The sequence below is a fragment of the Halyomorpha halys genome, unplaced genomic scaffold (assembly GCF_000696795.3).
Source record: "Halyomorpha halys isolate HHAL.00 unplaced genomic scaffold, Hhal_1.1 Scaffold571.1, whole genome shotgun sequence".
Classification (NCBI taxonomy): domain Eukaryota; kingdom Metazoa; phylum Arthropoda; class Insecta; order Hemiptera; family Pentatomidae; genus Halyomorpha; species Halyomorpha halys.
In genome coordinates, this window is record NW_027113281.1 from 84,121 (window position 1) to 95,239 (window position 11,119).

General features: G+C 31.3%; 1 protein-coding gene across 3 annotated transcripts in view; it reads right to left on the reverse strand.

Moving 5' to 3' along the window:
* Positions 1–11,119, reverse strand: part of LOC106684340 (uncharacterized) — a 34,404-nt gene that overhangs the window by 13,142 nt on the left and 10,143 nt on the right. The window contains exons 2-5 of one of the 3 annotated variants that reach the window (XM_014426366.2): positions 6,445–6,591; positions 3,601–3,762; positions 3,364–3,528; positions 707–784 (exon numbers count right to left, since the gene is read on the reverse strand). In XM_014426366.2, coding sequence (XP_014281852.1) covers positions 707–784; positions 3,364–3,528; positions 3,601–3,762; positions 6,445–6,591 — 552 coding nt within the window. Of the gene's footprint in view, positions 1–649; positions 785–3,363; positions 3,529–3,600; positions 3,763–6,444; positions 6,592–11,119 lie in introns of all 3 variants that reach the window. The other 2 variants (XM_014426365.2, XM_014426367.2) reach the window with 2 other exon arrangements.

Below are 11,119 nucleotides of genomic sequence, written 5' to 3' on the forward strand. Positions count from 1 at the left end.
AATGAATATTGATTTATAATAATAAATATTGATTTATTGACTAAAATACCACTACAAGATTATATTAATTTAATATTGAAAATTAAATGTAATAATCGAAGACTCTTTTAATTTTAACTATAAGTAAAATTACAACTATATTGTTTACAAAAATTTGGACGGTTGTGAATTAAAAATCTTTACATTATTGATTACATGTTTGAAGAACTTTTAATTGATTATATTAAAATTATAAAAAAGCTTTTTTATTTATTTTAGATTATTTCAAATGCATAGTGACATATTCATGAACAAGTTTCATGAAAACTATTTTTAAGGAAGTTAATCCAAATAAACATAAAAACTATCAATTAATGTTTCTTAGTATTTATACCACAGAACATAAACAATAATTGGCAGTTTAATATTTTGATTTGATTAAGTTGTTAGGATCTCTATGGTTAAGAATGAACATGTTTCTACATCAAAATGTAAATATAGCATAGTGTTTTTGTTATTTTTCCATAAACCAAAATTTAATCAAATTCGTACAACTATCTTGTGGACCAGGGTCTGAAAAATATTCCAACTGATAAAAATAATGCTAATCAGATTTCCATGATATGTGTTACTCTGTTGTGTAGAATGGATTATAGACCTCTTCGGTTACCATGAGAAGGTGACAGGTGGCATGATATAAGCAAGATGGCCGCCGCCCTAGCAGCACCTGCTCTCGAAGAAGGTACAAGAACTCCCCTGCTCCCTCGTGTGCAGCCACCCCTCAAGACAGACACTCCACTCATACCTGAGGTAAAGTTTAAATATTCATGGTTATTTCTTATATCTACCCCAATCTCTGTCCTTCAACATTTGCATGCTAATATCCCCATTCATATTCTTTTTTAAATAATGGGAAGAGAGAGTTCTTTGTCTGTCTACTGCATTTATTTCAAGCACTGCTATCATCATTTCTTAATTTATAGAAGGTAACATTACAAATCTTATGCTGATACTTCATAAGTCCTAATAAAGGCTTTCATGATTCATGATCAATCTTCAATTAGTATCGATTAATTTATGAATGAAAATGTTGTAGAAAATTAGTATTATTAATTAATTTGTAAATATAATTGTAAATAAAACAGTGGATGGCAACACTGCCTCAGAACTAGACACTAGGCTTTCCTCTGCCTGAGGGCTGTTTGCATATGGCAGTGGAACACATAATTTTTGTCTTTTGTTATAAATCCCTACCTGATCAACAACATAGTCTAAACTGATCAGCTATGTGTATATTTCTCACAATCTTCATTTTTATTTCTTATACTAGAGTCTACAGGAAGCTAATTATTGTCTGATTGAGCCCAATTCAAAATGCGAAACCTTTCGACAAAAAAGAAATAAGGGTTCTGGTGATTGAACTCCTCTTAATGGTTCACAATTAAAAAGTTTAGTTATTTACATATTACATTTAATAGAAAATAGTAAATTTAGTAGACTCTTTTAGTCCTATACGTTTCTCGTTTTTCAAAGATGCTCATAAGAATGTTAGGTTTAAAAAATATCTGCTTGGTGTGCCCATCTTACCAGGTAAGTTCCCAATTTTAATAAATTGGTATGTTTTAGAGTTTATTGCTTTAGTGTTACAAAAAATTGTTTTTTAACTGTCCTTCAAGTGGGCCCGCTACTTTAATTTGCATGAGCATAATATTGTTCATTTAAATTTTTTCATCATTTGAAATATATAAGAATTGGAACAATCAAAAATACAAACTCGTAGTAGTTCTTCTCATTTTGCATATGGTATCAAGGATTTAAAGTATCATATTTTTAAAATAATACTACTAAACTTTCTTCCAAAAATATTGTGAAATTCGTTAAGTGGGTTGTTTTATATTAAAGATTTTATGTGAAAACAAAGGGCTCATTGAATATGCTGTCTGATTTTGTCATTTGAAATGTATTGGGAGTGACCTGAATGAAGTTTAAATAGTTATAATAATAATTTATCAATTAGGGAATTTTTGAACAATCAATCATTGCTGAACTTTAAATTTGTCATCTAATTAATGGAGAATTATCTTCTATGATTAATGATTATCGGTTTCATCCTGGTAATACAAAACCTCCATGACTTACAAAATGGAGTTTTTCAGAAAATATTAGGCTTCAACCTTCTATGGAAGTTTTGATTAATTTTTAGAATTATATTAGATCCATTCATTTTGTAATAAGGTTAACCCAACATTTTATGTTGTACTGACTGATACTAAATGTATATCAGCATCATATTCCAACTTATTGTGAATGGAATTAAAATTTTACTGCTCTAATCATCAATCCATAAGCAAAAAATAATTGAATCAGAAAGTCTACTCAGTGTTGAATTAGTTATTATCATGTGTATTAAATAAACAAATTTTTTTTTTTTTTACACTACTAACAATAATTGAATTGAAAACATTATTATACTACTATTCTGCATAAAACTGAGAAATGTAATCATTTTATTAACATTTTACAAATGAAAACATTTAAATTCTTAATACTTACTTTTGGCATGTTGTTGACTAAGCATTTGGTTGTCAGGCGTTATTAATAATGAAATGATTCTTGATTTCCACTCGAACGGAGAGTGGTGTTCTAAACTGAAGACACACTTTGAACTTTAAAAAAAACCAATTAGCCACTTAATGTTGAATATGTAAAGGTTTTTAAAAATTGACTAAATTTATGATATGATTTGTTATTAAAGCAACATTTAACCAATATACAAAACAAACTCTTTTCCAATGTTTCTTGTTTTTTGGATTATATTCTCTAAATCAGGCCATTCAATACAACCATGCCAAAAGTAAGGATTGAAAAAGTTGAGACAAGGAAAGCAAAACAAACAAGTAATGATGCATTATGAAAACTTGAAGGCTGGAAAACTAAAAGGTAATTTACAAACAGTAACAGTAAATTAACACTAAAGGCAATACAACAAGAAAACAGTTTAAAAATAATACAAATATAGGTAGATGCATATCTTTTGTATACATCAAACAACCATCTATAACATACATAGATACAACTCAACGATTAACAGGAGCTTGATGACAGACAACAACCAAAGGTAGGGTAAAGTATACCTTAAAATAATTCAAAATATAAGAAGAACAGTGCTACATGAATAAGTGCAGTAGTGCAAACAACATTGATGTATGATTGTTATTTTTATTACATTGAAAATATTATTACAGCATGCAAATGCTTTTCAAATGGAAACAGAGTTTGATAATCACAATGTTATATATAATAGCAATATATATTAACACAAATTTTGAAAGTGATTTTAACAACATTTGAACAAATATATGGATTACCTGTATATCCACTTACCTGACTGAGCAAAAATGATGGGAGGAGTTAGGTTAGTATTGGCATAGTGCCTGGGTCTGGAACCAACAAAGAGTCTGAGGACGAAACAAATGAGAGCAGTGAATATGGCCAAGCCAGTGGCTACTCCAAGAAGTGTAGACTGATCTGTTGCTATCACGACCAAATCTAGGGCATACTTACACATTAGTCTTTGCAATAGGTAATAATATAGCTTAATCAACGAGTGGCAGCTACTACCTTGGGAACAGAAGATCCTTTTAATGGGTTTTTGCACAGTTACTGAGTGATAGCCTTTCTTACACTGGCAAATAGCATTATGTTTAATCTGGACACAGTCAGCGTTTTGGTCAGTGTGAGTACATGTTTGATAATAGAAGCACTGATCTCCCAAACTCACAGCTGAAACAGTATTGTTCACATTGATTAGAATAGATATTATAGAAAGCAAGATCTGTATCCAAAATTTATCTTCTTTATTGAGTTAGCAATAACAACATTCACAGTTACTAGTATGAAAAATTACTCTGCACTGAAAATGATCAAAATATGTTTAACCTTCTTACAATTTTTCGGAATCCAAGTTAATATCAGTTGCTCATGATCAGTTCATACTATGATTTTAAATACCAGTAAAATCATCACTGTTCTTTTAGAATGGCTCTTTTTTCAATTAGAAGAAGTAAATTTGAGTTAAGGCTTATGGCCTTTCAGGAACAAATGATTAGTTATTAATTCAATATTAGTTAAGGAAGTCAAAGAAACCTGGCAGGTAGAGATATTGCTTCTCACATTATAAGAAACCAATACAAACCCTGCTAGACAATTTTTATAGACAAAAAATTATTGGGATTTGACAAGACACAAACTGTAGTTTGAGAGATGCTTCCTATTTCCTTTCTACCCCACAAAAGACTTTCAAAAAGCTAAAAAGAATGTATATATTTTTGTAAGTTGCCTAAATTATATTTTATACTAATGCTGACCCAGCAGCTAAGCTTGATATTTTTCTAAAACATTGAAAAGTTCTTTATGAATCATATAATAGACAAGACAGTCAGGCTCTTTAGTCTTGTGTTCACTTAAGATGACTATTTCTGATAAAATAGATAATTAGGTTAAAGCATATAAAATGAATAAATAAATGTATTTATACTTTACTCATATAAGCAGTATTGTTGGAGCTAGTTATAAACAAAGTGAAAAACTAATAGTTTCTCATCAAATATCATTTTAAGACAAACTACTAGGACAATGGAAGAGACTGGTACATGTTGGATGCCAACCAACCAAAATGATATTAAAAACTATATCTAGGATTTTATTACATTGCTAGAATCATCTGTAATAAACTAAAGGCTTCAAATGTACTTCATTGGGTTGGCCTTGCCTTTAGCCAAGATATACCTATCCACATTCATTCTCATATTCACTGGTTGCTTTATAGAAGCAACATACAAAAAATAAAATAAAGCTGATATCGTTAAACAAATTCAAGAGAAGGTTGAATTTGTTGCAATGAATCATTTCCTTTCTTATTTCGTAATGGTGAACTATTAATTTTACTTAATATTGGGTTTTAAAATAAGTTCGTTGCGTTTTTCAATATTTCAGTTTAATCCTCTCTGTGTTTATAAAATCATGTTTACTTGGTCAATAATGTTTACATGTTCTATCAAAATAGAATATGTTATATTATATACATAATGCACAGAGGAACAAAGAAAGCAATTGTGATTTTTTTTCTTCCTTAGAAACATTTCTGAGAACTCAAAAAGTACTAGAAATAACAATCATTATATGATAAAAATAGGAAGAAAAACAAAAAAGGGTGCATTAGAAGATATTTTGGCTTGTAAAATAAGTTTGTAGCGTTTTTCAATATTAAAATTTAATCCTTTTTGTATTTATAAAATCATGTTTACTCGGTCAATAACGTTTACATATTCTAAAAAAAGTTTAGTTAAGGTGCTTTTATGTATCAGTTTCAACCGAAATTCCTTATTCTTAAGTGGTATTTTGCTTGCTCGAAACGGAGGAGAAAAAAAATTCATTTTCGTCATTTAATGATTTTTATTTCCGAAAAGGAAAATCCGCTGCACAGGCGGTTAATAAAATTTGCAGTGTGTCTGGTGATGATGGCTTAGGAGATAGCACCATCCCTAAGTGTTTTGCTCGGTTCAGAACCGAAAATTATGACTTAGACGATTATGAAGATTATGATTATGAAGACGCAAAGCGCTCGGGTCGTCCTTCAACTGTTGATGACCAAATTGGTCACAGACAACCTTCACTCTACGACACGGGATATCGCAGAAAAGCTAAACATATCTCATGCAGGTGTCTCAAATCATTTGGGGGTTGCGGCATATGTTTCTCGAAGTGATAATAGGTTCATCACAATTTGATGGAAAAGGATTTATTGGACCGTTATCCATTGGCGAAATCATCAGCAAAAAACGCTATTAACTTATTTTATAACCCAATATTTTTTAGATACGTAAAGCATTGTTCAGTGGTTTTTCATTGAAAACTGTTATAACTAGTCTCTGTTCAATTGTCACTGGATTCAATGTTATTCCAGAAGCACCGTGGGACATTCTAATGAGAGGAATAGGGGTGCTGCGACTCCTTTCAATAATATGCAAATTTATCGAAATCTTGAAAGTTTTCAAAGTTATTTCGAATTACGAAAATTGTTTTGAAACATTTTAATGAAGACTAGAATCAAATTTTAATCTGATATCTTTGAAGTAAAAAAATTGAGATTTTATAGATAAAATAGAAAATTTAAATATTGTGGTGAAATATCAACATTAGCAACTGTAAAACTGTAAACAGTTCAAATAACAATAAATGAAAAAATATTCCATAACACCGTTTGGGAAATTAAAATAACTCAATATAGTTTAAAAATCCGTTCAAAATTGTTGGGGTATTTTGCCCCTCCAATAGATTATTATTAGTATAGCACCACCACTGGATACAAAGTACAGATGTAAAAAATTACTGAATATTGTGACTAGAATATTACAATTTTTTATTTATAAACAATAAAAAATAATTGAACAGCTCAGTCCTTACGTTTGGCACAGCCTATAGTCTCCCCAAGACGGACAGGAAATCCAGGTTCACATTCACAAATCGATGTCTTCTTGTTGCAAACGACGTGTGGAAGATTCTCTCTACAACTGTCTTCGCATGGACCACCCAAAATGTCTCCTAGGACATCTGAAATAAAAATGAAATATACAATAATAAATAGTATCATAGGATAATATCTGATTGGCAGGTCTTAGTTTATTAATAGAATTTCTGATGACTGAACAAAATGGGACGTGGCTGCCAGAGTGTGCGGTTCGAAACGATCTGGGTTCGATTCCTCCTTGGGGCACTTAATATTAATTTGTCCGCTATCTCGAGAATTGTATCTTTATGCTCCCACTGTGGTCAGCTCGAGAGAGAAACTCTGGGTAGCAGTTAGAGGTTAGGACAAAGAACCACGAACACCAATTGCCGGACAATTTCCCTTAACCATTAGTTTATAAATGCATATTAAAATAAGACTAAATTTTTAATGACTAATCAAATAAAAATTATTTCTACCTACGAAGAAAATTTAAAAACAGATAAAATACGATCTAAAAATTAATCAAGCTCTTAAAAATGTTCATTTATACATACAGTATTATTATATAGTTATTATTTTTGTAATTATAGAATAGTTCGAAACTGTATTTTTGACTCTTACTGGTAGAGGTAAGTAACTAAAAAAACACTGCAAATTATCACACGATGGTCTACCTATTTGAGTTAATTATTTGATGATATCAGTGATTTACAAATAATAAAATATGGTATCCTTCAACTCACACGACTATTCTAACAGATTTGGGTACAAAGTCCAATACGCATAAAATTGTCTGTCTCTTCTCTCATATTGGTCCAAAATAAATTAATATTTAAAAAATGGCTGCATTCGAGAATTCTCTAGAATCTAATTCCTAAACACTGAGGATCTTCCCTTTATCTTGAGAAATGGCCTTAGGAAACTAAAAATTGGGCGCCAGTTAGAAGCGAAAAAGCCTACGGTAATTGCGAGTTGCTAAGATAATTCGATTTAAGAAACGCTATTGCTATTAATAGTATTTAACAGTTATTATTATAAACAGTCTTCAACGGCTATTGCTATAAACAGTCTTCAACGGCTATTGTTATAAACTATGTAGTTGTTTCTCAGAACATGTGGCCTATTAAGGTTGACCTAACTGACCACTTTGGGACCAAAGGAAGTGACCTTTGCCTGGTCAAATCATATGTTTGTACTTTATCACTACTGAAGGCAAGGGCTGACCATTAAGCAGGTCCAAACTGTCATCTCACAGGGGACTCGTATCTGTTCAACTATTTTATCTTTAACACATATAAGTCAGTTCTCACAGTCCATCGCATTCCTCTTTCAAAGAACCTTTTTCCACTTCTAGCTTGGATCTTATTGGTTGCTCCCCACCATAAGCCAAGGAATCTACGATATTATTGGGCTTCCTTAAAATCTCCTACTCCTAATTTTAGAGTGTCCAAGTTATGATGAGTCAGAACTCAAGAGTCAAAAAAAAGGAAAATAGGGGCACACAAGCTTCACTAAGATACTGCTTTATTCCTATCTATAATGCTATATATATATACCTTCTGGCTTGTTTACATGGGGAGTTTAGGTATTAAGACTCATAATACCTATGCTCTGTTTATAACTTCCAATCAGTTGAATTCTCTTTGTCCCCTACCTCTTACCCACACAAAATTCGACTAAACAAAGTTATCCCCTTCCTATACTTCTTTTTATGTATATATTTTATGCCCAAAGAGCAGAAGACTAGAATAGTTACTAGCCTTAAGATATGAAATACCTCAGCTTTTAGCTAAGTTTTTCCTAGTTTGTAAGAAGTTAGTTTCAATGTTGATGTAACATTGTATTTTACAATAAAATTGAATCTTTATTCCATGTAGCGTTCCTTAATTTTTGGTAACCGGGAAATATGTAACTTTGGCACCAAATTTCAAAAACTTCAGCCCGTAGAGTATACGGTATTAAATTTTATTCTTTTTTTCTTGATTGATTTACAAAGGCTCACTATTGAATATTATGAACCAAAATAAAATAAAACGATTTTATTTTAATCACTTCAGTTTTATGAAGTAGATTTGAAAGCTGCCTATATAAAGCAATGCATGTAATATAAAACAATATAAGTGTCTATGATTATAATTCCAATATTAATCTCATAGATTAATTAAAATAGTATTTAAGGATAATTCCAAATATTGAAGTAAAACATTGGGAAAACACCATAATGAATACAGAAAATATTTTTTATTTGCGTTTTATTACAAGACAGATGGAAAGAATGGAGGTTGTGATCGGCATCTTTATTCATCATAAATATTCATTCGGCTCTCTCAATATATTGAGCTATCCGCCGTCAATATAAAATGTAAATTAAAAAAGAAAAAAAAAATTAGATTGGCAGTTACGAAGTAGATTTAAAAACCACAAGGGAGGATAAAATTATGATCTTGATTGATTAAAACAATTTTGTCGCATAACTTGACTGCGAAAAAAAAAAAGTATAAACACTATAGCAACAAAATACTTTTTTTTTTCCCTTTTTTAAGGGATATCCATGCGAAGGTGATGTTTGTCTAGTTATCGACAGGTGACCAAATTATTCTAACCATGGTGGGGGGTCAAGTTTTTCATTTTCTGGGACCGCCACTTAATAAAAAAGTCGAGGCCCCAGGCTGGATTCGAACCGGCGCCACCCGCTGTTCTCGGAACGATAGATCTAGGCCTAACCATCTGAGCTACGGAGGCCGCAAAATACGTTAAAAGTGCTAATAAACATTCTAATTATCGAAGATTTCAATTATTGTTTTTAATATTCTTTTTTTTTTTTTTTTTATTTATTTAACGAAATGAATAAGTAAAGTATTATTTAAAACTTTTAACATTGATTAATTAGTTAAACATTTAACTATGATTCTTAACATAAAATCTTTATCTATATATGGCAATTTTAGGAACGAAATAACTCAAGGAAATCACGTGAGAGCCATGATATGAAGGGGTGCTGTGCTCAGCGGCACCTACACCAGGTCTCATATCCACATTACTTGTTAAACCGAGAGGTCGTCCAGTTCCTCGTCAATCGTTTAACTGAGCCCTTTCAAAATTGTTTGAACTGGAACTATAGCTAAATTAACAATAGTTCTTATGGAACAATAGTAAAAAGATCAGTTGTCTGTTTGTCCAACGCTAGTTCTTGTAACTAAATCAATGGGAATACAAATAAGATTCCGCCGTTTGACAAAAGATGGCTCCACCAGAAGGTTTTTCGAATTGTCAACTGTTAAACGTGAGCTGGCAAGTTTATTCATATGGTAGCAACATAACCTTCAAGTATTTGTGACTTTGTATCATCATCACATAAAAGTTTAAGAGAGGTTTTATAAAAGACAAAGGACGTAGTAGAAGACACGGAATTGGTTTGATAATGGGCAATCCAATCATTGGAGTAATATTCGTCCCAAACGCAAAAATAACTTGTATTTATATTAGAAATGACTCGACAAGCAAATAAACACCATTTGCAATAAACACCAAAAAAATCGTCTGGAATGATTCAAAAACAAGGAAATTAGGTTCCCTATTAACTGAACCTATGATTAACCTACCCCATCCACCTTATTCACCAGGTACTGGTCCTGCAGATTATCACTTTTTGGTCGATGGCACATTGTCTGAACATCGCTTTACATCATTTGAAAATACCTAAAATTGGGTCGATTCATGGATAGTATCAAAAGATGAAGAGTTCTTCCGAAGCGAATGCTGCCAGAAAGATGGGAAAATATAGTGGCTAATAATGGACAATACTTTGAATAAAACGTAATGTACTTGTACTATTGTTCTAAAATAAATTTCTAATTTTTTATATAAATTGGTGGAAAATTTGTATTCTTATATAAAAGTTACTAAAATAACAAACTAAGTACTTAATTCTAGTAACTTACAGGTGAGTAAAAATATAATAGATAGCAATTACAGTTAATTTTTGGCTATTTCTCTTACCGAGTAAGAGCATTGTGGTTGTGTCATTTTTGAGTGTTTTAGGACATCCAAGATCCATTTTCAGAAAAGGGCAAGAAAGGCAAAATCTCTGTGGCCTGGGCTCTCGGAGGATTCGTTAAGAGTTGGCTAAGATATCTATATAAACTAATATTACGAGTTTTTGTTTTTTATAAAATTAATTAAAACATCACTTTTTGGGAAAATAACCAATACCTTGTCTGGGGAATTATTTCACCAACGAAGCTGCAGTTGATATTAAATTTAATATACTTAAAAAGTTTTTTTTTTTATTTATTTATTTATTTATTGATATTTACAACTGTATAAAAAAAATACAACAAGTAAATTTTATCATAATGACATAATGATACAGGATGTAGAGAAACTACCCAGTAGTAGAACACTAAAAACAGTTTACAAATAAGGTCACGAGGCCATCTTCTTTTCAGGCGCCTCGAAGGATTGCCAGGAATGGAAGAGGAAGCAAGGTTAGAAACTGGTGGGTTCGGATGGTTAGGGAGTTTATTATGGAAGGAATAATATTGGGTTCGGGCTAGATCGGTTACATAAGGAACATTTAGGTCTTTATGGATGGTTTTATTAGTAACAAAATAAGGAGCATTGAGGATT